The sequence below is a fragment of the Drosophila gunungcola genome, unplaced genomic scaffold (assembly GCF_025200985.1).
Source record: "Drosophila gunungcola strain Sukarami unplaced genomic scaffold, Dgunungcola_SK_2 000001F, whole genome shotgun sequence".
Lineage (NCBI taxonomy): Eukaryota > Metazoa > Arthropoda > Insecta > Diptera > Drosophilidae > Drosophila > Drosophila gunungcola.
The window spans coordinates 1,753,259-1,779,703 of NW_026453197.1; the positions used below are offsets into that span (position 1 = coordinate 1,753,259).

Here is a 26,445-nt window from a genome sequence, read left to right on the forward strand (position 1 = left end):
TTTCCATCTCTAACGATATACACGACGAAATGTTATTGCACTGTTAACTCTTCACAACAGTTCTTGGTCACTGCTGTTGGTTTTCACCCGAGTTCTTCATTTCTCGGCCACTTCTGTAAAAATGCCTAAATTTTACTAAAATTCACACAGTATTTTACACCGCTCATGTAAAAAATTTTAACAAAAATTCTTAACTTCTCTACATAGAGATTGAACAACACTCAATGTTAATTTGATTGCTGCAATGTTTTCCCGGTTCGTTCGCAAGATATCGATATTTTTAGAACATAATACATATTTAATTTGAAAATGGGCGGGTAACCTTTATTTTTTAATTTTAATTTGGATTTAGACACTAGTAAAGACAAAAAAAGGTTAATTTCTTTTGTAATACATTTGCATTTTATTAATACACTTTAAATTTGTAGAAGATTAATATCTATAATACGAAATAATCTCAATCACAAAAGAGATGTATAAGATTTACCTAGTCGACTTATAATAAATATGCAAGTGGCTAACGGAAAACCGGAGTTGAAATCGTGAGCGCGCGCCCTATTAGTGATGACTTCATTAATTGTACAACCTAGTCTTAACTACAAACTATAGTAACAGATCTAAATTAAATCTAGGTTTGGTATTTTTACAAAAGGAACGAGCCTGCAATAGAGCCCAAACGAAACCTTTCTCTGAGACGTGGGGGAAGTTCAACTAAATCAAAAAACTGGACGACATAAAATAGATTTATGTTAATGGAAATGGTTATGGCAATGCTACACTCAAAAACTTATTTTTCTCAATATAGAAAAATGTTCCTTTTTCTATTTTCATTCTATAGAATGGCTTATAGTGATTCAATATGCGGGAGTACACAATTATTTATAAATATATACAAATGCTATCTATATACATTGAGAGTGTACCCAACTGTCTCTATTATTGCGTCTTTGTCTCGACGGATCTCTTAGAGACCCCATCGCTCGAACTCTCCGTCGGCTGCTCCTTGGGCACCGGCATCAGTTCTCCTACGGCCAATTTATTGGGCAGTGCATCGGGCGTGTTAATAATGCCATACGGTCGCAGGTGGTAGATCAGATAGTCCAGCACATACATTTGATTGGGCGAGACGTAATGGAAGGATATGGCGTTGTCCGAGCAGCAGTCCAGGCCCTGAAATAAAACCAATAGATGAGTAATTTGAATAATAAGATAATCAAACCGACATTGTAAGCTAATTTAATAATAATAACATCTATACTTGCTTTTCGAAAATAAACTGTATTCAAAAAGTTAGTTTTGGCGAATATAGTGTATATATGTAAGCTTGAGTTGATGATATTAGTTAATTTCATCTTACATATGGAGGATAACTTAACTTCACTGATAAAAAAAATTGGAACAATAATAATAAATATCTGACTGTTGAATTTAAAATTATATATTAAATGTTCAAATTAAAATTAAATTAAATTATATATTACATTATAATATTAAATACAATGCTTATTAAATCAAATGATTAAACATTGAAAATTGAAATGAATGTTAAAATTATAAGATATAAAATAGTTTATATTTATTTAAATGCATTTTATTTCAATTAAATGGTTTAAATTTAAATTAAATTTTGAGATATTTAAATAAAATCCGCAAAAAGTTCAAAAAAGAATTAAAAAAATTTGTAATATGAAAATATAACCAAAAACCGCAATGGATGAATATCAAAGAAAAATATTTAAATTGAAAAGATAATCTTTGGACTTGCTACAAGTGTTTTTCACCAGTGTCATAACAGAAAATTGAACAATTTTAAACGTTTTTTGAGTTAATCAGTTTTGTTAAAATTATGTTTTGAAATTATAAACTTTGGCCTTGAATCGGCAAAACCGCTTAAAACAGCTTTTAAGGCGCAATATGACTTTTAATGAGCATGGAGTCAATAATTATTGCTAACCTCTTGTTGAATAAATTCATTCAAAAACCTCGCATTAAATTTTGTGCTCTTTTCTTCTATCAACTGTGCGATCTCACCTCATCGGTCTTGTAGAAGATGTACTGCCAGTACCAGAACTTCTTGTCCGTGTGCGCCGGGATCAAATGGTGCTCCGGAACGAAGGGAAAGAAGCGACCTCGGCCGTTGGAATCGCGGGAGTCGCCCGCCAGGACCTTGACATTTTGCAGGCACTTGCCAATCTCGACGTCCTCCGCCCCCGTGTTGTCCGCCTTGCAGAGCTTGGGATTGGGCAGAGCGTCGACCACAAAGCGACGCACTGCCTCCCGACTGAGGACGTATCCGGCACCGCCGGACATGTAGCCCTGCTTCACATACGGCTTGAACTTGCAGCCAAAGTAGACAGGCGTGTCCGGACTGTACGGATACAGCATGTAGCGCATGTTCTCCACTATCGTGTAGGTATCGTCGTCGGCCTTCAGGAACCAGTCGGCATCGTTGATGTGGTGCTCGTAGATATACTTGTAGGCCTCCTTCGTCTTGCCCCACAGATTGTTGCGGCCCTCGCCCACGGGCAGAGCCACCGCATCCAGTTCGTCGTCCTTGGCCGAACTCATGAAGATCAGCTTGTTGCACCGCTTGCCCCAGGTCCTCTTCACGTGGCGCGCCTTCTTCTGGTGGTTGCTCGGATTGGTCATGATCCAGCAGAGCACGCGCACCTCGCTGTACAGCTTCTCCGCAATGGTCGAGTTCTCGTGGACGTGCTCGTGGCCGCCCACATCCTGCTCCGGCCCCGACATCTCCATCATGTCGTGGCTGTGATGGGCATCGTTGACATCCCCGTGCCGGTGGCCATCGTACGGCATGAACTCGCTGCGTTCCGGCGCGGAGGAGTACACGAACAGCTCGGCCAGACAGAAGCCCACGACCAGGCCCACAATCAGGGACACAAACGATCGCTTATTCGAGCGTCCTGTGAACGAAACTATATATTTAAATACACTGTTGAAAATATTAGATTTAAAATAATTCCTATTTTATTTAAATACATTTTATTTCATAAAAATTGAAATTAAATTTTAAACTAAATTATCAGTTATTGGAATCAATTCCGAAAATATTCAAATTTAATTTTATATATTTGAAAATCAAATATTTAAGTTGAATGCAAAATATTTGGATTGAGTACGTTTCTTAAAATTGGTATCCTATTAAAACTAAAACTAAAATTTAATAGTTACTACTGACATTAAATTTTTGGCCACGTGTACCTATATTAAGTTTATGATTTCTTTATTATTTTATTTCGTGAAACGAAGTCTATAAATGTTTTATGAAATGTTGTCTAGAACTCCTTGTGTATTACATTTTTCTGATTACAATATTAAACTATATTTGTATATACATCACACTCTCAAAAACATCTTTAAACTAAGGAAATATTGTGACTAACGCAAAAAAATAAGCCTGTACTTTTAGCGTTAGGATATAATATAATAATAATAACAATAATAATAATTTGTTGGTGTGTACGCACTTGGACTGAAAACAAACAACAGCATTGCCTTATATGAAATATTAAAGAAATCATGGAATTATAAAAATTAAAAACATTTTCTACCGGCCACGTGACCGATGTCCTTTTATATTTTTTTTATAAAAATGTTTTAGCATTTATATTTTCTGGGTGCAGTTTAATAATTGTAAATATAATATGTATCATTTTGAGCATGTAATTCAAAAATTAGATTATTTTTTTAATAAAATATTATTGGGAAATTTCAAAAAAATTTCTTTATGTGCATTTATTATTGTAAAAATTTAACTATTAAATTTATGGACAATAAATAGAAAATAGTTTCAATATAAAATTGTAAATAATTTGAAATTTGTGATTTTTGAAATTTGTGGGTAACATTCTTAAACATTTTTCGATATACTTGTATTTAGGAACTACATATAAAATATTCATAAACCATATTTTCCCCCTGTTTGCAATACTTTTAACTCGCATTTGACGAGTTTATTCGTGTAATTAAACGTATTCAATATTTAAACAAATAACTTGATAAGATAACAGAAAGCTAACAGACAATTTATTTATAACTTTACTCACCTTCATTGAGTAATGACCTTCCTAGCAGACTGTTGGCAGTCATTTGGCTTTAGTTTTGGGTGTACTGGTGTGGGGATATGAGGAACTTTCAGGGTGAGTGTCGGCAGAGCGCCGTTTTGAGGACTGGCAGCTTCTTTGGTTGCGTTTCTTCAGCTGGAAAATCCACCACGGTATCGTCTTACATATTCTGCAATGCAAACAAATAAATGTCCACCTTTAGCCACGTGTTTTTTAAGAGTAAATCACAGCTGGAGTGCGCGATGCGTTTTCGGTTCGCATCTGCACTTGGCCATTAGTGTCAACTATCTGAGAACATTGAGCTGGTTCTGCTCGGCTTGGCTCGCCTGCGCCCGGTTTAGTCGAACTGTGTTAATCTCATGCAAAACGTGACAATTGCCTCTGGTCGGAGTTGCATTCTGCAACTGCTGGCGCGTTGCTGATAAATATTAATTTCTGAAAGCATTTTAATTTTTCTTATTTGCTCATTTTTAACTTTGCACATGTCAGTGTGTGTTTTCCTCTTTTGGAGTATTTCCCATCCGAGATAACTGCAATATGTTGGCTTTTTGGCATACGTAAACATATTTTGCTATTTTCGAGTTTGTGTCATAAAACTAGCAGACAACATAAAGAATCTTTTAAGATTTGCGAACTTAAGAATTTGCCTAGTTTGTTGCGAAGTGCCAATAGAAAAGCAATTACACTTTTGACACCGCAATAAAGATAATTTTTTCGTCATGGCTTTGCTTAAGTTTTACGCTTTGGTTTAGTTAGGAACGATCCTAACGAATACTAAACCAATACAATATATTGTGTTGGTTGGTGTCGTTGAACTAAACACCCGTTTAGTGTTAGTTGCATAATTAATGTTAATTAATAAACTATATATTTAAATGGTGTTGATTAAATACTAGTGATGAACCTAAGCTTGTATAGATGTAATTATTTTGTCCATAAATCACAAATAATCACGAAAATAGGTTTTTAGTTTTAGAGGTAATAGGGAAGGTCATAAATCTTTTAAAACAATAACTTTACATAATGACTAAAATAAATTGAATTAAACTTTAATAAGGTTCTGTCGATCTTTCAACTTGTGTGCCCAGCGTCACATTAGTTAGAACAATTAAATCTCCGATTTAGGTATGAATATCTCTTTGTTTGGTTTTGCTGCAGTCATTGTTTAGCATATCTTTTGTTTAGCACTCACTTAATGATTTTGTTTGCATCGGCAAACAACAATATTGGTAATAATAAAAGCAGGAGGATGCAAAACAGCTGCGACAACAGATTGGGCTTAAACAAATCAAACTTGGCTGCAGTTCTGAACCCGGACGAGTCGACACTTCGTTTATAAATGCAGCCCGACAACCAAAAAGCAGAGTTTTTTAAGCAATTTGCAGTTGCATTTTCCGCCGTTTCTCAGTTCTGTTCTCTTTTGTTTGTCGCAGTCTAGACTTATCAATAAGGAAAACCCGGAAAACAAGTGCCTTGCAAATGCATGTATGCATATAATGGCATAGGCATTTCAGTATTCAGAATTTCAGTATTTTTGGTGAATCACATGGCTTGTCCATTATGTCATGGACGACGCTTATCATTCAGAAACTACTTAACGCTATCTGAAACCAATAATTACTCTTTATCATTAATTTGCCTCAGAATGTTGAAACTGCTAAGCGATAGCTTCAATGGTTTTTAATAACATTTTGTGGGTCAAGTCTCGTCGGTATGATAAGTTGATCTATTAACTATCTTGTTCCGTGGAATTCCCTTATCAATGGAAACATTGTCAAAGTCCCAATGGCATAAATGATATACTTTTAATAAGTCTTTTAAAGTTGTTCTATCAGTAGAACAATATGATCAAAGATTAATAATAACAAGGGTTTTTAATTGTTTGGGGAAAACAATAGGAGAAATTAATGTTTACAGTTTATCAAAAGAATTGACAACTCTTTTCATTTTGGTGTCTTTACTTTAATCTTTTTAAGGAAATATCATTTATAACAAGAATCATATCATTTTTCTTTGTAGTTGCGCTCTTTTATTCAGAGATCACTGTATTTTCGAATGGCTAAAATATTGTAGACGTAATTTTTGTTTGATCAGCTGTTTGCTCTAGTTCTAGATGTTTCAATTCAACTTTATTTTTCATTCGGAATTCAGTCACCAAAGTGTGAAGTGTGATAAAAAATGCCTTGGTTATCCAGTAAAGGTTTGAAAATTGTAAACTACCTAAAATACGAGTTAAATAAAGTATTTCTTGTATTTCAGTGCCATTGAGCCAATTGATTTTAACAAGTCTTTTGTGTCTATTTGTGTTTTTCGGCCTGGCTAAACTCGTGTCCATTCCGCTGCGCATCGACGACTTTGATAGCTTCAGCTTGAACCCCACTCAGGATGTCCAATTAGCAGGTCAAGGATTTGGGAAATCTGTGCTAAACCACTGAATCCAGTAATCATGGAATAACAAGATCGCAAATTATTGTTGTGAGAATGCAATTCCAGCTTGTGTGGGACCACAATGTTTACCCGGCTTGCTTGGCTAAATTGCAATTGTAATTGCAAATTAATTAAATTTAAGCATGAGCAACATGCCAGACCTCAAGCTCCGCTCCAATTTAATGTACAATTGCATTTAAACGCAATTTAACAGCATATTTGCTTATCATTGTAGGCGACTCATGAAAACCAACTGCATATTAGATGCCCGATTTGCGTGGAGAGGAATACAAAAAAGAGTTCACGGATTCAAAGCAAATATTTTCTCTACTAATGTTCTAATTTTAGACTTATTGCCAACGTAAAACGTAAAACTATCCCATGCACTGCAGCTGTCAATTGAAAAATTAGTAGGTGAACAAAAAAGAAAATTATATAATGACATGTTGTTCAGAAACACGAATATGAACGTGCCTATAATTCATCCCGTCCAGCAATCTATTTTATTGTCATATTTGCTATCTATTCTGGTTGTCTTTATTCATACAACTACGTTACCGTGTCGTTATCATTGAACATTTTGGTTTAAAGGGTTCGTAAGATAACACTTGAGGTAGTAAGACTATATAGCGTAAGCTTTAAATAAGGTAAAAACAAATAAAAAAAACCTTGAAAAGATAATACAAGCTTAGAAAAGTTTTGTCAGATTGTAAAACAAAAACTTGTCTCCAAGTTAAGGTGTCTAAGGCTGTGACATAAATGGTTTTATCTAAGATAACAGATAACATAAATCATAATCATAATATAAATCAACAAAACGCAAAAATATACGTACTTTGATTAAACAAATGTTTGTTTTGAATAAAATTTTTGTTAAGCAGAGAGGGAAAACCAGTACTACACTTTCAGTTTACAAAAATGGAAGTTTGTCAAGTAAATTAATAATAATATGAATACTTTTAATTAAAACTAATTTTAACTACTTCATTAATTGTTTTTTATATGAAATCCCATTTTCCATTTCAGTAATGGACAATCAAACATCTGTTAGTTGAAATACCGTGAAAATTAATTTATTATTATGTCATTCAGTAAGAGAGTCGATTTTATTGCTGTCCTAAACTCACATTGGCGTGACTGTCAATTCATCGCACTCAAAACAAAAAAAAAACGGTAGACCAAACCAAAACCAGAAACCGAACCCTAGTTGTTAAATTGTTTTGTTAGGTCGCTGTTCATCTCCGGTCAATAAAATCAGCCACGCTCTACGATCCCGCGTATATTTCAATGCAGATTCTGTTTTTATTTTTAAAGCCAGAATGCAAAGTACTTTATTCTACATGAATTTGCTCTATGGGTCTCGCTTTTTTTAAATTCACTTTCAGTAACTTCCCTTTCAGATAAACAATACAGAAACTATTCGTACAATAGATGGGTGCTTATCAACGTGGAACTGGACAGCGGAGAATTGTTATCAAGCACAAAAAGAAATATGGCTTGCATCCGTTTCAGAACTCAGTCCACATTGTTAAATCAGTAGCTTTACAGAAAGCCCCACATGTATTTATGGAAACACATTTTTTGAACTCATAACTCTTGGCGCTGACTAATTGTTTCAGATTCAGATAAAGAAGTAAGGAGTGCTGCAAAAAGTCTGTGTACTTAAAACATCAGAAATCTAAGTTGATTCAATTATTTGAAACTGACAGTCGAACCAGAGTTTATTTTTATATCACCTAAAAATGTAATTACTTTGTATATCGTTTAAAGTTAATCTATAGGCATGTCAGATGATTAAAACCATTTATTTACTGTCTCAATCAACAGCCAATACTTTGTTACCTTTTTTGTACTTGTATAGATGGTTATGACAAGCGGCATTAAGAATAAATATTGAAGATAGTTTGTTTAACGGGATTTATGAAATATTATATTAACAAATTTAAAATCTTTGTTGAGAGATAATTGATTGCTGATTGATGAAAAACGTCTAGGTCTTTTTGACCATTTCTTACATCAAATGGCAAGATTATGGGAATCATTCAATGATGTTGTATAGATAAGCCCTTGGGGCATAACAGCTGATTTAAAATTTGTGGGTCGTTCTATTCAAATACAAATTTCTTACTACACACACATAAATAAGTTGAATTGGTCAATATATGTTGAGAACATACAAATTCCGAAGAACAAACACCTTATGCAAAATAAACTCATTTATTTTTATTATAGTGCTTCCTTTTTGACATTATCACAATACAAATTTACCTATTTGCTTATATAAAACTGGTATAAGATTAATAAACCAATATTCTCAGCGTTTGTATACGTTTTTATTGGAGAGTTCATAAAATGCAGTTCAAAATGGGTTGAGTGCTTTAAAATAAGTACTTACGAAAACGTAGCTTTTAATATTATCCCTAGGTGGTTCAAGTAATTTCAGTCGGTTAATATTTCTTAACCTAAAACATTATGAGAAATTTTCATTTGTTTTGTACAATTTATTAAATTTTTTTGAATGGGTTTTAAAATATTTTAAAAACGATTCAAAGTTGTTAACTCGTAGTTCACATTATCGGGTGTTTACTTTTTTATTCAAAATGTTCCCTGTAAAAAAACAATCTTCATAAAGTGAATACATTGACTTTAAATTTAATGATGGTACGGCTTATGGAAGTTTACTGTAAAATACGCTTTCCTTATCAGTTGAATGGAATTGGAAATCTCGGGGTGCAATCTGCATACGAATTATCCCAACTACAATAACAACAATAACAACAAGAGCGAACACTAATCAGAGAGACACAGTCACATATGCTGCACTCTCGCAAAATAAAGAGAAAGAGGGATAGAGGAGAGAGAATGGAATTGGAACCACAAATAAATTAAAGTAAATGCAGGCAATTCACCCCCCGAGGGAAAAGGGGATGGGGACAGGGCAGGGGGCTGGTTGATCACAGAACGGAAATGACAACTGAAGAGAGCCGGAGAGAAGGACGTGGAGAGGGGGCAGGGGCAGCTGTTTGGAAGAGGGGGAATGTCATAGTTTTAAAAATAACAACAACCACCAGGATAGAAAAAGACACCAAATAACGACTAGGAAAGACACTTATACATTATCTTGTACTTGTTCTAAATTAACACAATTCCATTCACTTGAAGAGATAACATTTTATGCCTGACAAAATCGTGAATGCCCTAAAAAAAAAATTAATTTTTTAACAAAACCTTTGAACTTTAAAATGTTTGCTGAAATAGTTTTATATTAAAATAACACTTTTATGTAACGGCTTAGGCTTCAATTTTTAAAAAACTGTCGTAACACGCAATCTATTCAATATTAATAAATAATAAACATAACAGCATTTACTTACAAACTCTTTGTTAAGCTTTGGTGGTCGAACTCGACACAGATACCATCTTCAAAAAAAGTATATTTTCAAATGGATTTACCATAAACATAAACAAGTATTAAGAATTTCGAACGAACTATTTTGAAAAATAGGAATTTTTCACTTTCACTGAAAATATAAAGCAATTTCAGGAGTTCTTTAAGCCTTTCTGTTTTTTCATCATTTGGCTGCATAAATTTTTATACCCTGCAGCAAAGGGGCTTGCGAAGTTGGTGTAACCGAACTGGAAGAAGGGCACCAAGCGAATACGTATTCCTTCCACTTCCTTCGGGTTCCATTTTGGTTGCCATCCAGTTGGAAGAATAAATGTATATATTTTCGTGCCTTACTTGCCGTGGCAGTTGTTTAAACTTGTTCTTTTTGTTATGGCCAAAAAAAAAGAATGCGAAAATGTTTTATTGGTACTCATCACCTTCCTTTGGTTATTCACAGTCACGTTGTTTTGCGCTCTATACATATTCGTTGCGTTTTCTGTTTTGACACAATATGCGATTTCTGCTGACCGAATAGTTTTGCGTTTCAGGTAAAAATTCACGAACGTTTCATTTAAGTTGATTTAATCTGCTGCCCCGGCGTCCATTTACTTACAAATTGATTTTTTGCACAATCTCTCACACGTTTCTCCATCGCAGGACGCTCCCAAAAGCTTATTTTTTTGTATTGAACGACGAGTATGTTTCCGCGATTACACTCACGTTTTGCACATTCACTTAATTGCCGCGATAGTCGGGGCACTCGAAATATTTAATAAAACTTATTTTCCGCCCCTTTTTTCCTCTTTGAGCAGCGCATTAATGAAAAACTAGCAAACGCTTCGGAGAAACAAAAAGAACTGGCGCGAATTCTAAACTGAGCAGGGACTGCCCCAAAGAGAGTGCCATAAGGCACACTCAAAAAAATATTTTACGAAAATATAGAACATTGACTTTTATTTTAGAAAATCGCCTTTGATTATATTTATGGGCGATTTTGCCTATATTACAGAAAGACGGTTCTTATATAGGGAACACATTTTTCAAAGAACAAAATTGTTTTTTTTTCAAATATTTAAGAAAAGAAAGAGTTACCTACAAAATGTACCTTTTAATTGGGAATAGTTTAACTCGTATAACATTAAAAAGGAAAATGTTTGCAATCAAATGGCTTTTTAGCAATTTTTTTAAAATCAGCTCAGTAAAAACTTTAAATAAAAACAGAACATTATTATAAATAAACATACAAACAACATTACAAATGCAGATTTTTATATATGTAAAAAACTTTATAATTTTAAGGGCATTTTTCCTAATATCAGAAAATGGCTAGTGTTTTTTTTTCTAGAAAACTTTTCTAAAATTCAGAAAATATTTTCTTTGTTTTTATTTAAAAAAAAAAACAATTTTTTTGAGTGCATGAAGAGAGTACTTTCTCGCTCTCGCGCATTTGTTCTTTTCGTTGGAGCGGGTGAAGGGGGGTGGATGGCAGATAGCAAAAAACAGCCGGCAAAATTTCTCTTAACAAACCGGCTGCAGCTTTTTCCCCGGAGAGAGAGAGATAAAGAGAACCCCCCAGAAGGAACGCTTTAATCGAGTGCACCGACTATTAAATAGCCGTTATTCAGTTAACCAAATTTAAAATAAATATGCCCTTAAAACACAATAGGTGGCGCCATCTTATTATTATTTATTATGCTAGTAACTTCTCAAATAATGTTTTTAAAATATTTTATATGTCCAATTATACATAACATACACCGAATATAACATAACTCCCCAAGTTAGTATTCCGATTTGTGGGAGATCCCGACGTTTATACGGATAGAATTAGGTCGACTTGGCTCTTGATCCTGATCCAGAGTACATATACATAGTCCGGCTCTGAAATTCTTCCATCTACGCGTTACGTACTTTTCAACGAATACATCATACCCATTCAGTCGACGAGTAACAGGCATAAAAAGCGACAGCAAAAGAGCGTTGATAAAGTCAATGATTTGAAAACTAGCAATTTAAGAATAGATTATAATTAAATCTGCATTTAAACACTTACAAATAAAATTGCCATGCTCTACGAATCGCTTAACTCTTTGAACTTTTAAAGAGATGAAAAACAGCTGTTGAGAACTGTTGTCTAGGTTAAGGGTTTGTTTTAAGGGGTGGAATTTTCTATTGAGACTATCTCTTCAATTTGAACTGCGCACTCTTAGATACGAAATCGTGAGTTTGTGGCTCGAAAAATAATTTAAGATATTTAAAAAACACGTTTTAATTTCACATCATTAGTTTTTTCTCGAGTGTTCGGTTTTTTTTTTAAACCCGGTCTTAGACTAATCGCTAACACAAAAGCGTCACTTCAAAAAATTCGAAAATAACCGTTAACAAGATATTCCCAAAAACAAGTTTGACAGACCGCAAGACCAGAAAGCAAAAGGCGAACAGTAGTAATTTCTTTATTGCAGCCCAAGCATTAAACCCAAATTTCTGTTAAATATTTTACAAATTTTTTTTATATATTTACATAAGTACTATTAGCTATTAAATCTTAGTTATTGTTAGAGGCAAAGCCAACTTATATATGTATTACACCTAAGCGTATAAACTCAAAATTTATATTTATATTTATGTAAACTCAATTAACTTGAGTTTAAACAAAAAAAAAAATTGCTGGCCCATTGTCTTCTTAAAAATTATTTAAACAACATGGATTAATTTTTAAGCATCAATAAGTTTTTTATCTAGCTTAACTCAAGATCATGATTGGTTATAAATTTCCATAGCACAACGTTTTTATAACTTTCAAATTAAATATAAAATTATTTAATATACGCGATGTATTCGACGAATTGGACGATACTAAGAATCCTATTCAAAAAAATCTGGAAAGATATAATTAATAAAACAAAACACTATAAACAATAGAAAAAAATATATAAACATTTTACTGTACTTATTAAGTGAGTAATTATTGACCTTTCCAAAATACTTATAATTTGTTCTGATTGAGCTGTAATTAAACAAGTTATAAGCGCTAGCTCGTTAAGAGATATTTTTGTTCGATTCGTTATCACCAAGAGTAATCGGCATCCCTGATATTCCAGTCTCAAATTAAAAATGATTTTGAAACCAGAATTATTATAGTTGTCATCATGACTCATAAATATGAAGCTGCGCATTTATAAGATTAAAAAAAAAGAAATTATAGTTTTTAATTTCCGTATACATTATTAGTAAATTAGTTATGAGCGCCAGGCACCATTAATAAAATGGCGTGTTTCAAATAACAGTTTGCTATCGATCAATTCAGATAAGATATATTACCTACATAAGTTTGTATGTACACACAATTGAGACAAAAATGATAAGGTAGAACTGGCACTTTTAATTAGTCTGACATGTTTGGGTGTTCAAAGGCGCCTTAATAAACTTGGAGAAAATTAGAAACATATTTTTTGAAAAATTTAAATTTAAAAAATTTAATTTAAGTGGCTTTTAAGAAGGTACTGTAATACATAAAAAGCTCAATGAAAAATAGGAGAAGTGAAAAGTGTCTTTTGTTTTAATTATCCGTGTAATCAGTTTAATTATAACAGACAAAGAAATTTAAGGTATTAACAAAAGTCTTAGGGCCTCTTAAACAAAAAATTAGACTATTTTGTAATTTGACATTCAGTTTTCACGCTTTTTACTCAGCTCCAAAATATGTAGATAAGTCAATGTAGCCACCTTAATTTTGTAGCCGTTACCTTTTGTTTGCCAACGCTTATAGCGATCAGCTTCAAAAAAAACGATTTCTCCCACATGCCAATAAAAAATATATATTTTTGAACACTTTGTGTACTTTTTTATTTATTTGGTTATCTACATCTATGTGTGCTTACCCTAATGAAACTATGTTAGTCGGATAATCCAAGGCACTGTATTTACGCTCACTTTAAATCAATAAACCATGAAAGTACAAAGTTAATCAATTCATTTTTGATGACAATGTTATTTTCTGTTCATTTATAATGCCAACTGAGGGCATACAATTTGTGTAAATATTTGCATTACCCCCGTGGCCAAATTAGGAAATAAAATAACAAGCCACACACAAAGAACGGGCAAATGGGCATTGACTGCCTGACTTGTGTGTGAATTAATCTTAAATAACTAGAGTCAACAAAATTGTTTTCTGTCCTGAAATTAGAGCCAATGGAAAATATTCTGCTTATGATTACGACACCGACCGAATGTCTGCATTGGAAATAACAAACAAAAATCCATTTTTTTCTCATTAAATTTATTTTAATCTAAACCGATAAATGAACTTAAATCTAAAATGATTAATAACAATTTTAACGAAAAATCTCAGTTAAAAATATGTCTTTTTAATTTGTATCTACTTAATGAAACTAACAACTTTAATGTCAACCGAAAAAGCAAAGAGGTACATATATCCCTATATAAAAAATGAGAATTATTTATATTGTTGTTAATTCCTAAAGTTCTATCTTAAAACTACTGTTGTCTACAAATACATGTATTCAATATACAATTTACATATATTTCCTATATTCCTAATATAATCCAGTATTTGTAGACTTTGAAATGCTTGCGTCTTAGGCTACATTCATATTACAAACTACGAATATTGATAACGAATTGTTCAGACTGTTCATTCCGTGTGTATAATCGATATGGGCTATAGATATACTTTATATGGCTACTCGAAAAGCTCTCGTTTTGGGGCCGGCCATCACGTTACCACACACTCACATGCGTGTATATCACCCGGTAGTTGCCTCCCTATAAATATCACAAGACTTCGCTGGATTTTCTGGGGGGGGACTACAGGAAGGAGCAGCAGAGGATAAGGACCAGCACGGTAATGGGAAATATGGCGTATATTTCGCTGCGCGGATGGCAGGTGGAGATCAGGTTGGTGATGTCATCCTCCTCGTGCTCGATGCCATCCCGCGTGGGCACCTCCACCACTACGATCTCGTCCGAAAGGAAACTGATGGTGAACGTACAGTTCGTCGTGTTCAGACAACTCTGCGTATCGCTCATATTAGAGTACTGATAGGTCGGCTTGTAAATGTCGAAGATGGCGTGTATCTCGTTCTTCACATGATCGTTGTCGCTGTAGAATATATAGTAGTAGTAGCCATCTTCGATCACATTGTGCACCACCATCGAACTCTTGTTTGGCGACGTCTCCATTATGTGCGGATTGGAGCACTCATTTTTCGGCTTAAAGAATTTCTGCAGCAGGACCATCCCATCGAAGCATTGTTGCAGTCCTGTTTCGAAGCTGGACACTGAATTGGACTCGTCGGTTTCAGTGAAGTTAATGGCATTGCCTCCATGAGTGGGCCTTCTGTCGTACACATTCCGCAAGTTATCCCGTTTTGGTCTCTTATAGAGCTTCTCGTAGAGATCCTGCCTCCTCTGATTTCTATGGGTTCCGCCATTGTGTCTTTTTCGGCGTTGGATCGCCAGCTGCCCACTGTTTAAATTATGGATCTCACTCGAATTATGGCTTGGATGATCCTCACTCAAATGGTGATTTGGATGATCCTCACTTGAATTGTGATCTCGATGATCCTCTCTCGAATTGAGATCCGAATGATGCTCATCACGAATGTGCTTGGGATTGTGACTAGTTTCCTCGGTTGTGGTATTTGAACTCTGCTCGGAATGATCTTGATGATGCGTTGGACTACTATTTAAAGAATGATTATGATGATGTGCAGGTGAGTTGGAGCTGTGATCGTGATGATTTAAAATATGTTCGGTGTGATGTAATCCTTGCAGATCTGTAACTGCATTCAAATCGGGATCACTGTGATGAATTACACCTTTTTTCAGTTTCTTTTTGAAAAGTTTTGGTTGTGACGAACCATTGTGCTTGGGTGGTATACTCAAATGTGGCTGCGTTTCATCCTCGCTGAGGTCCTCGCCCCCATGATTCTCATGCTCCATCATAACGTCCTGGTTGCTCTTTTCCTCAGTGATCTCCACATTATCTTCGAAGAACACTTGAACTTGTTCGTGTCCTTTAGCATAATTAGCGCCCACCTTGTTCTTATTGTGATCGGTCAGGCCGCAGAGATTTAGCTCCCTGTGGCCATGGATGATTAGGATGCTCGAGCCATCGTAACGGGAGCACAATTTCACATGCACCTTGGCTCCTTTCAGCAAAAAGAATCCCCAATATTCCAGGGTATCATCTGGCAGGGTCATCGACTTCTTCAGCCTAATATGCTTGCGGTTTGTGGCGATCTCAGGCTTATTTCGCAGTTGAAATGCGTTGAAATTGGAGCTCATTCGCAGGGTGTGTTTCGAGCAGAAGATCGACGAGATTCCGGCCCGAATCTCGATGATATCGGATTCGGCCATGGGATAAATGACGTCAGCAAAGACTGTCTTTCGCAGATGCAATGGCATAATGATAAGAATGGCCGGCAGTATTACAATCATCAGGCAGAAGATCAGCACCCTCTTCACTCCGTGCATTTTGCGGGTTTCTGCGAAAATAAAAAGATAACAAAGATTACTATCTCGTGATATATTAAGATTCATATTTTTTATATGGCCTGACGGGGCACCTTCAAAGTGATATTCCGTTAAGGGCTGCATCTTGGCGGCTCAAAAAATAAATTAAAGGATCTAGGGAAAACTGTTTTCTGCGAATACGTCTGATTGCCAGCCAGGTTTGTTGTAAACTGCCTGATAGTGCGATTATCAAATTAGTCTAGCCGACTCAGTTTGTTTTCACGCCTGCCGCCGCCCCCTTCTTATATTTTTATATGACCAGTCGAGCATTTGTGAGAGGCGAGATTGTATCAACAATCCGACACGATTATTGATATTGGCCCGGTGTTTAACTAAGCTATTCACAAGATTCAATTGGCAGGCCCAGATCGATGGGCAGCCAAGTGACAGCCTCTGTTTGATCGATGTTTAGCGACCCACGACTCCGGAACATTTGCTCTTCTCCGACTTGGTTTTGCGGAAAAAGATTCGCTTATCACTGTTGGCATATCACAATTAGAACAGGAGCGGCTTTTTCTAATTTCTTAATTCTTTCAATATTTTAAAATACTATACTTTAAACTCCAGCAGTGCTTTTGTAAATATATACATGAGCTATTCTTTCTGAAACCTTTATAAATTGTCCTTCATCGTTTTAAAATGATTTAAAATTTCTACCAAGTTAGTAGTACATTTACTTAGGCTTTTAAAATTATATCAAATAACAAAAATTCTATTTGACAGAAGCAAATTTATAGCGACTTACATTTGTTTTGGCTATATCTTTTTTATTTTATTGAAATATATATTTATTTTGGAAATTATAAAAGCTTATAATATTTTAATATTAATTAAATATTATAGTTTAAAATAATTGCAACAACTTGGAAAAATTTGAAACTAATTTAAAATCATAGAGGAAAATATATTTAAGTTTCAGTAAAAACGACTCAAATCGGAGTTAATAAATGGGTATATCTTAGGAATTTTATTTTATTTAATTAATTTTCTATTACCACTGTTACTGTTGCTGTTCAATCTCACATGGTATTAGTGTTACGCATAGTGGTTATCAGGATCTTAGCTAATTACCGCCAGCCTATTGATGCCAACTTTGATAAGCCCTATTTCTTCTTCATTATGATGTTCATATTAGTCAGGCGTTATCAACGTCAGCGAGTGAGTTGTGATCAGGAACACATGTCCAAATTTTTATATATGCCTAACTTATGTGACATAAATATAGTATTTATGGCACACGTTGTCACGTTTTTGTCGAGTGCTTTTTTAGCCCGAGCTTCGAGCTAAAAACAATATCAAAAACAAATTTCGCTTCTCACTGCTTATCAACGAAACATGTTCAGCACGGACAGATATAAAATGTTACCGAATTAAAGAAAAATCTCATAATAAAATACGAGAGATAAGAGAGTCTTGAAAAATTAACATTTTCCAAGCATGGCAAAAACTAAAAAAAAATTAAAAATCAGGAGAGTAAAATAAAGAAGTTGCTTGGATTAAAATGAGAAGGCCTTTAAAAAAGTAAATTTAAAAAGAAAATTGAGCAATCGTTTAGAACAATAGTTAAAAAACATATCAAAAATGACATTAGCACAATGTTGAAAACAACGATTGTGTAAGCTATATAGTAAAAATAATTTTATTAATACTATTAAGATAATTTTTTTCAACAAATTTTGCCGAAATATAAAAGGTGGTAAAATAATCTCTATAAATAAGTTATAGCTATTTTAAATCTAAAGTCTGTGATAAGAGCTCAATAAACGAATTTCGAAAAGTGATTGTGTTGTAATTTGATAGCATTTTTCCATTTACCAATTTTTGTTATCAATAATACTATCTTAAATCTTGACTTACAATAATTCATTGTCGCCATATGAAGAGAGGAATACTGAACAAAATTTATTTTTTTGAATTTCTCACGATTGCCGGCTGTAATTTTCCTTTGTCAAGTTTTCCCCACGACAAAGACACCTATATGTATGTGACTTTAAAAAAATGGCATAGGTCGTTAATTATTGGGATTTTATTTTATTTACATTTTGTGCCATTTTGACAACTATTATTTTCATTTAAAAAACCTGTTGGGAACACAGAAACATTTTTGACCTAAAAAAACATAAGTATTATTTTTGACCTGAACAAAAAGAAGATTTACAATTGGATTTGAGAATAAAAAAAGAAATGTTTTCAATATTAAATAAAACTTATTTTAACATACAAATATTAAATATACTGATAACATATGTATAAAATATAACGAAAACTTGTTTTCCAAGTGTTTTAATTTCCTTGAAACTATCTTAGCCGGTTTTTTTTCTGGTTTTGAAAAACATTTGTAGCCGCGACGGAAATATGCATTTGAAATACAAAACCCGCTGCAAGCACCTGTGGAAATGTTATTCTTGTTTGTTTATTTTACCGAGGGAATCGAATCATATTTACACATGTAGTTTTAAATTCGTTTCTCAGCAAATTAATTAGTTGGCACTTACATGATTTTTGTATCTTTCCTATATTTGCACTATATCTTTGGGATTAGCTGAAGTCATAAGGTGGTGACAAGTGAGACTTTTTTGTAAATTTCACATGAACTTGTCGATTTTGTTGTCTTTTCTTTTCTTTTGTTTTGTTTTCTTTTTTTATTGTTTAGGTGAACATATATCCAAAATTAGACGGGTATATGTGGGTTGATATATATATGTTTATAGGGAATCCGAAAAACACGTGCCGCGTCCCATGATTTATTATCAAAAACAAGTGATTTTTCCATTGGTTTGTTGTTATATTTTGACACACATTATAATCAACAATTTGCTCTCTCTCTTATCGCGGTACTCTGTTTTTCTCTCTCCCACGCTCTCTCGCTTAAATTTCTCCCGTTGTCTCTTCTATTTAACACTTTGTTTTTAGGTCTGCTTCCGCATATCTTTGTTTGTTGTTGAAACACGTCGTTGAATATTTATAAATTAGTAGGCATTTTAATTGCTCTTTTTTCGTGTGGGTAACTCAGCATTTCGTCTTTCTGTTCCACTTGGTTAAATATTTATCAATCATTATTACGAAATTTTAAATCGACTCGGCAGAGGAAAAACAAAACGCTTCAGTCACTCGCAACGCAATCCAACAAATGAGACGGAAACTCAACTCAACTGCTCTGCTGCAATGGAAATTTTAACCCCAAAGAAATATAGACAATGCGATAGCGCATTGCGAAATGCTCTCTGCGCTCTCTCTTTTAAGAGTACACATACAAAAAAACCTTTATTACTTTTCATTTGTTTATCTTTTTGTTTTCCCGTAACTCATACAGACCACAGACTTCAACTCAATATTTTAGGCTCATAAAATAAAATAAAAAAAATACATTCTTAGCACAGGCCCGTAAAAGAATTGTTTTTAAACAATAGAAAATATATATTTTTTTTAAGTGTTTGCTCTCATTTCCCACCGTGAGCGAAAAAGAGAAACACTGCTCGGAAAAATTTTAGTTTGGCCAGAAAATTTTAAGAGAAACTGTTTTTGTTTTGAAGCGAAGTTGGCTGCGCTAAAAATAAGGTTGAAAACTGAACTAAACAATATTTAATTTTTATACCCGTTACTCGTAAAGTAAATATTTAGTCTATCTCGGGTTTTATTTGCTTTATAATATACTTTCCTTATTTAATTTAATAAATAATAAATAACTTATCTTAACTTGTTGATGATAAGTTCAAAAGTATTACGTTATATGAAGAAATATAATACTAAAATTATAAAATCACGAATTTAAGAGATGAGAATGTTTTTTCATGTATGTACTGATTACCAGTATATCTTGTTTACCAAATAATATCTAAAAGAGATTGAACAAAAGAAAAAGTATATATCACACTGTATCAACGAGTTTTCTGATTAATTTATTTTCTTACAAACAAAAAAATTATAAATCTTATGTTTACTTCTACTTCTTATTGTACTAAGCTACCCAAAAGCATCTGAAAGTCCACGACGTATTAAGAACCGATCAAAAATGCAATGACATTGCTAAAGGATTCAATGCAAAACCCTTTTTTTTAAACACTTTATATGTACATATATCATTTGTTTAAGTTTTAGCGATTTTTTAAATTGCATTCCTTCTTAAACTGCATTTATTTACAAAAAAAATGGAGTTTTAAGCTGATGTAATATATTACTTACTATGCAAATCCGGCATGGAGTAGTAGAAATCCGTGTGATAATAATGTAATTGTCCAGGACTAATTGAAGTAGTCCTGTTGAACATCTTTTTGTTGGCCATCCTGGGTATTAAGTGTTATTTTTTCTACGGACTTTGATGAGAGCCAGAGCAGAACCGAAGCCTGCGAATTATCGCAGTGGACTAATGGAATGAATATAATCCGAATCGGACGAGAGTCAAACTGTGGAAATGGTTTGGGATAACGATGACGCTTAATTCAAACAATCGTCGCACAGTGGCGCAATTTCAGTTTATTCGTTGCAAAAATCATACCTTTCTAACCAAATAAAGTAATCGAATAGTTTAAAAGGCTTCTGATACATCTTTTTTTTGTATACAAAATAAGTATTTAAAAAGAGTATACACTTAAAAATGCTTCATTCAAAAAAACAAAAATAATAATATAATAATATAAAAAAAAATTTTTGGCGGCCTGTTACGTTAAAGTTTTTAAAGCATAATCATTATTTTTTGTAGAACTTACCTCTTTGATGAACTTTAAAACATAAAAAATTGTTTTGAGTCAACTTTAAAAATATAACATCTTTTAAAAAATTAAAAAATAAAGAAAGAAAGAAAGTTTTTTACAAGATGGATTAATTTACAGTTACAAAACATAAAACCTGCACCAGCCCTTCAATTGATAAGCGACTAATTGTTATTGTCTGTTAGACTAGTTGACTAGACTGACTTTGAACCCTTAACACATCCGCATAACTATCTATCTGCCTATTCAATATACCCTTGGCAACAAAGATATTTTTGGCACATTCGGAAAAGCTCCATTTGATTGATTGGATATTTAATATCAGCCCTGAAACAATTGCCACTGAATATTTCGAGTTCCGGTTCGAAGAGCCTTAGCGGAAATGAAAAAATATTTAATTTCCGGTTTAAAGAATAAAAGCAAAATAATGTCGACAAAATAAACATTTGAAGTGTACCAAACCCTTCATATTCCCAAAAAATTGTTTTTTGTAGAATTTCAAGCTCATTCTGCTCTTTCATTAAAATTTGATTTTATCTAAAATTCGCTTGTATCGAAGCTTTTGTATGCTGGATGCTATCAAGCAGGTTCATCAGTTATTTTTCGCTATCAGATTTTTAAACATAAGGTGACACCTGTCGGCGTCATTTACAAACAAAGATAAAACTATTTCTTGCCGCACCAACCATCTCAAGATCCCCGACGCAAACGCTCCAGACTTCAAATAAATTAAAGATTTATTGCTCCTGGTTTATCTTATCTACTGCAAATTATTTTATTAGCAAGGCGGAAAGTTTTGAGTCAGAAATGCAGGCTATTTTCAGCATTCACATGGGCTTCATTGCTCTCAGGTGGTTCAGTGGTGGCAGCATTCCGAAACGCCCATGCAAATGACTGCCCTGAAAAGCTAGCTAGAAAGTCCTTTAATCTGACGATGTCCTTTCTGATTTGCTCCTCTTTCAACAAGCTACTGTGCTCCAGATCTTCTACTTCGTGTACGATATCATCTATCATTAGTTTAGTTTTGGAACGAAGTGTTGCAGACTTGCACAGGCAATACTTTTTGAATTCATTTTTTGTCACGCATTCCGATTCGTTGACATGTCTATAAAATCGATAGAAAGATCGGATTGATGCACTTTCAATATTGCGCCACTTTTTAGCGGGAAAATAGTCAACAGTGGCAACAAAATTGGATGAATTCGGAGTGGTTACAAAGCTAACTCGATATGTGTTGATCTGTCCTCTAAAGTTTGTTTTGATTTGGTGAACTGACTTCACAAATAACAAAGTAAGCTCTTCACAAACGTCTAACAGGTTGTTAGTACGAAGATAATTGTTAAGTCGTTTGACCAACAAATTTCCAAGTATTAAATTTAAGGGATACCCTTGACGAAGTTCAGCTGAATACGCACACTCGCAGTCATTTTTGTTAAATCCCGCATCTTGACAGGTTCGAGTTTCGGGCATTTTCTCGAAAAGTGTTTGACATCTTGGACAATCCACGGTGTGGGTTCGATTCCGGGTGCTAATATCTCCAAGTTCCAAAATATTTTGCAGGGTAAGGTAAAGGTCAAACGGTGAAATCACTCGCCTCTTGTTTTTTCTCAGGCTCTGAACCATTTCCGGATATTTCTCACGAAACGAGATGGGCAGCCATATGAAAAGCATTGGCTTGCACACATGATCGCTGAGGAAGATCACAATTGACTCTTTGAACAATCCCAGCTCCTTGAATCGTTTTAAATAGTCCAGAAAATTGAATCTATAAGGCTGTTCCTCTTCAGAAGTATCAGCCCAAAATAGACCGAAAAATGGCTGCGAGGTGTTAAGATAACGCTCAAACAATTGCTGGCCATAGTCGTAAACTAAATTGGCACTTTTACCTGGTGGCAATTTTTGCTGTTGCTCGGCGATTGCTTTTAACGCGGGTCTAAGATAAAAATCGGCAGGTTGAGCCTCAAACTCGTAGGGTAACTTCCTTATTAGCGTAATATCTTCTCCAAACGCTGTGAGATAACCCTTGTTTTTAAAACGCTGTAAAATAGATTGCGACGAAAGATTTATGTGACGGCTTTCGGTGGCACTTGCATTATGGCCAGTTAGTAATACAATCAGATTTAGGTATTCGTTCTCTCCATTTCTGCCGTACTTATTGAATCCAAACAAAGCGTCCGTTTTCTTGGACCCTAGAATTTCTTTAAGTGCTAATTGAAAACGGTCGTTCACTCCATTAAATCCAAATAACACAACGTTTGGGAAATTGTTTCGCGTTCTTTTGAAGACGATTTGTTTTTTACTTTGCACAAAGATGAAGGGTTTCACTTGGAGCACCTCACGCATTTCACTCCTACAAATGGTAATTATAGCTTCAACACTTTTGGGCACCACATCTCCATCCTTAAGTGAAACTTCATCTGTCTGGCTGTTAAAAAAATAAACTTATATATGCCATTGTATTCCTTAAAATATTTAAAAACATACTTGTTTCTCTCATATGATCCCATTGAATTTTTGATCAAGCTTTTATAGCTACAGGTAAAACTTGGGTTTTGACTTGACTTTTTCTTAAGTTTTTGTAAACTTTGATTGGCTGCTGTTTGGTTTAAAAGTAGTACAAATTGTTCTTTTTGGAAGTCATATTTGTAGCTAACAATGTCGCTTTCAAGAGTCGTGTTTAATTTTATTTTAGTAGTTGTCTTCACATTTCGGTTTATGGCCTGTAGTTCTAAAACAATGCAAATAACAGCTATTGACTGACACCACTTTCTGCACATCTTTATTATTGACAAAATACTAAACAACTGAGAAGTCTTAATCTTTATTTAAGGCTTAGCACATTTATACCGAGGTAATTTACATTTCTTGGTTATTTTCTGGCTGCATAACAGGCATAACAAATTTATGCCGATGTATGTATTTTTCTGAAAAAAGTACTGAAAAGCTGGGCAGTGTAAAACTTTACTTAAAGAATAACACATTTATACCGAAATAATTTCAATATCTTGGTTATTTTCTGGGTGCATGTCTGGATATTCATATAAACTTTCATCAATTTTCTTTATATCTTTTTTGGACTCTAATTTCTTTTTAGTTTTTGAGTTTGGAATTTCTGTCTTTGCTTTCTTTTTTGGGATGTTCTTTTCTTTATCATTGTATTTTGTTTTTGGCTTATCGTTAACTATTCGATTCATGCAAATACAGAACTTTCTACCTTTCAGCCTTCGCATGCAATCGGAATCGTTTCGATAGGAATCCAATCGAGTTATGGATTCTACATTTAAGTATTCCAGATATTGGTACATTCGATTATAGCGAGTGGTTGCCGAGAATATTGGGTTATTCGGGGTGGCTATAAAATCAACTCGAAAGGTGCTGCCACTTGACAACTTCCTGTCCTTGCGTTGTTGCACCATTTTCACGGTTTTAAGAGTGAGATTGGAGCAGAGATCTTGCAAATTGTGGTGGTGCAGGAAATTGTTTATACTCCGGACGAGGAGCTTTCCCAAAGACATTTGCCGTATCTGCTTGGTGCTCAGCCGCTTGTAGCTATCACACGGGCAGTGCGATTCTGCAATTCCGGCATCCGAACAGGTGCGATTCTCGGGAACGGGAGCGAAAAGGGTCTGGCAGGTGGGACAATCCACCAGTTTGTCCACCGCTCGGGGCCAACGTTCACCCATCTCCAAAAGGTGCTGCAATGTGAGATGCAGATCGTATGGAGAAGTGAGGCGTTTGCTGTTAATTCTCAGGCCCTGAACTATTTCCGGATGTAGAGCTCTGAACCAGGGTGGCAGCCAAATGAACAGAATGGGCAGTCTTTCTCCAACAAAGTCCTTACTTTTGCCTGATCCCTGATCGCTGAAGAGTATCACAATCGACTGGGAAAGAACGCCCATTTTCCTAAGTGTCTTTAGTTTGTCCAACAGTTCAACTCGCATTTTATCGTTGGCATAGGATTTATCATGCCCTATACTGTTGCCCAAGAAAATTCCAAACAATGGTCTTGGCGAGTGTGCATGCCGCTTTAAATACTGCTCACAATAGTCGAGGATATACCTGATATTCAACCGTCTGTCAATGCACTCTTCACTGTTACTTGGCTCAAAGAATGGTCGAGCATAAAAGTCAATGGACTTTTCAAAAAGGCCCACTTTGTCTTGGTTAAATATTGTAAAATTAGACATACCCTCGCCATAGGATGTGACATATCCCTTTCTCTTGAAACGCTTCCATATCAGCGGCAATGTTTTTATGCAACCAACTTCTTTCGAATCGCACTTGAGATTTGTCCAAGTATGAGGACTATATCCTGTTAGAACAGCCATTAAATTGTGCAGACTTTGGTTACCCACTGCGGCATATCCCTCCATATTTATCCAGCCCTGCGTTCTAAGATGGTTGAGTAGTTCAGGCATATTGCGACGGAATTTCAGTTGGGAAATTGCATCGAGACCAATCATTATTACACTCGGTCTTCGATGCCAGGAAACAAGTGGCGGATCAGTTTTAAGGGGTTGCACAAAGGCAAAGGTGTCCGATTGTAGATCCTCGAACAGTTCATTTCTGCAGGCTGCTTTCAGGCCATCGACATACCGAGGAACAACATAGTTATCCCAAAAAGCCACCTCTTCTCCCAAGCTATTTGAAATTGTGTTCATTAGATTTTGTATTACCCATATTAGAGCTAATATAGTACTTACACAACAGCAGCGTTTGCCGTGTTACTTTTATTCGCTCTTTTGATCTCACGATAACTGCAATTGTATCCTATCAAATTAGGCGATTCCTCCTTCATAATCCTCAAAATCGATTGCGCAACCGAACCGTTGACATGCATTACATATTGCTGGAGCTTTTCATCGAATCGAGTACTAATCAAATTATCACCTTTGGAGCAACTATTATTGTTGTCAGCATTTGCGGTGACTTTTTTCTTATTTTTTTCCTCTCTTGGGTTATACGCAATATGACACTCCGATGTCTTGATGTAGTGCTCATGTTCGATTTGTGTAGATCGATGAACTGGTCGCCTTTTTGCAGCTATAGGCAAAGGGCTCAATGCGAGCAAGCTGATTATCAAGAGCAGTGTCCTATGTGCTGTCATACCAACTCCCAACTGATCTGCGTATATACTATTTCATGGAGTTCATTCAGCTCCAAAAGAAAGTAAATTTCATGGTTAATTCACATTTACACGGTGTTATACCAGAAAAAATGTAAAATGTTGCTGAAATATCTTTCATTTGTCGGTTCAAAGATCTCGATCAGTCACTCCCAATGAACTCGTCCAAAG

General features: G+C 34.7%; 4 protein-coding genes across 8 annotated transcripts; 1 reads left to right on the forward strand and 3 right to left on the reverse strand.

Moving 5' to 3' along the window:
* Positions 1–415: 415 nt before the first annotated feature.
* On the reverse strand, positions 416–10,770 carry LOC128262642 (glycoprotein-N-acetylgalactosamine 3-beta-galactosyltransferase 1). Of its 3 annotated transcripts, none has more exons than XM_052997026.1 (4): positions 10,514–10,770; positions 4,068–4,254; positions 2,032–2,924; positions 416–1,170 (listed from the first exon to the last, which is right to left on the reverse strand). In XM_052997026.1, the coding sequence occupies exons 2-4, from the start codon at positions 4,108–4,110 to the stop codon at positions 937–939; spliced, it is 1,170 nt and encodes a 389-aa protein (XP_052852986.1). In that variant the 5' UTR covers positions 4,111–4,254; positions 10,514–10,770; the 3' UTR covers positions 416–936. The 3 variants fall into 3 exon arrangements, with proteins under 3 accessions (XP_052852986.1, XP_052852988.1, XP_052852987.1); XM_052997028.1 differs by lacking the exon at positions 10,514–10,770 and adding an exon at positions 10,338–10,487; XM_052997027.1 differs by lacking the exon at positions 10,514–10,770 and adding an exon at positions 5,278–6,351.
* LOC128262648 (uncharacterized) lies at positions 6,147–6,537 on the forward strand. Its single transcript, XM_052997038.1, has 2 exons — positions 6,147–6,285; positions 6,345–6,537. The coding sequence occupies exons 1-2, from the start codon at positions 6,264–6,266 to the stop codon at positions 6,518–6,520; spliced, it is 198 nt and encodes a 65-aa protein (XP_052852998.1). The 5' UTR covers positions 6,147–6,263; the 3' UTR covers positions 6,521–6,537.
* A 3,954-nt stretch (positions 10,771–14,724) lies between the features above and the next one.
* On the reverse strand, positions 14,725–20,804 carry LOC128262640 (uncharacterized). 3 transcript variants are annotated; one of them, XM_052997018.1, is made up of 2 exons: positions 20,623–20,804; positions 14,725–16,412 (listed from the first exon to the last, which is right to left on the reverse strand). In XM_052997018.1, the coding sequence occupies exons 1-2, from the start codon at positions 20,720–20,722 to the stop codon at positions 14,731–14,733; spliced, it is 1,782 nt and encodes a 593-aa protein (XP_052852978.1). In that variant the 5' UTR covers positions 20,723–20,804; the 3' UTR covers positions 14,725–14,730. The 3 variants fall into 3 exon arrangements, with proteins under 3 accessions (XP_052852978.1, XP_052852980.1, XP_052852979.1); XM_052997020.1 differs by lacking the exon at positions 20,623–20,804 and adding an exon at positions 18,936–19,604; XM_052997019.1 differs by lacking the exon at positions 20,623–20,804 and adding an exon at positions 16,494–16,931.
* Positions 20,805–23,433: 2,629 nt separating this feature from the next.
* On the reverse strand, positions 23,434–26,262 carry LOC128261425 (uncharacterized). Its single transcript, XM_052995118.1, has 3 exons — positions 25,853–26,262; positions 23,634–25,790; positions 23,434–23,574 (listed from the first exon to the last, which is right to left on the reverse strand). Exons 1-2 carry the CDS (start codon positions 26,254–26,256, stop codon positions 24,131–24,133), a joined length of 2,064 nt encoding a protein of 687 aa, XP_052851078.1. The 5' UTR covers positions 26,257–26,262; the 3' UTR covers positions 23,434–23,574; positions 23,634–24,130.
* Positions 26,263–26,445: the final 183 nt, after the last annotated feature.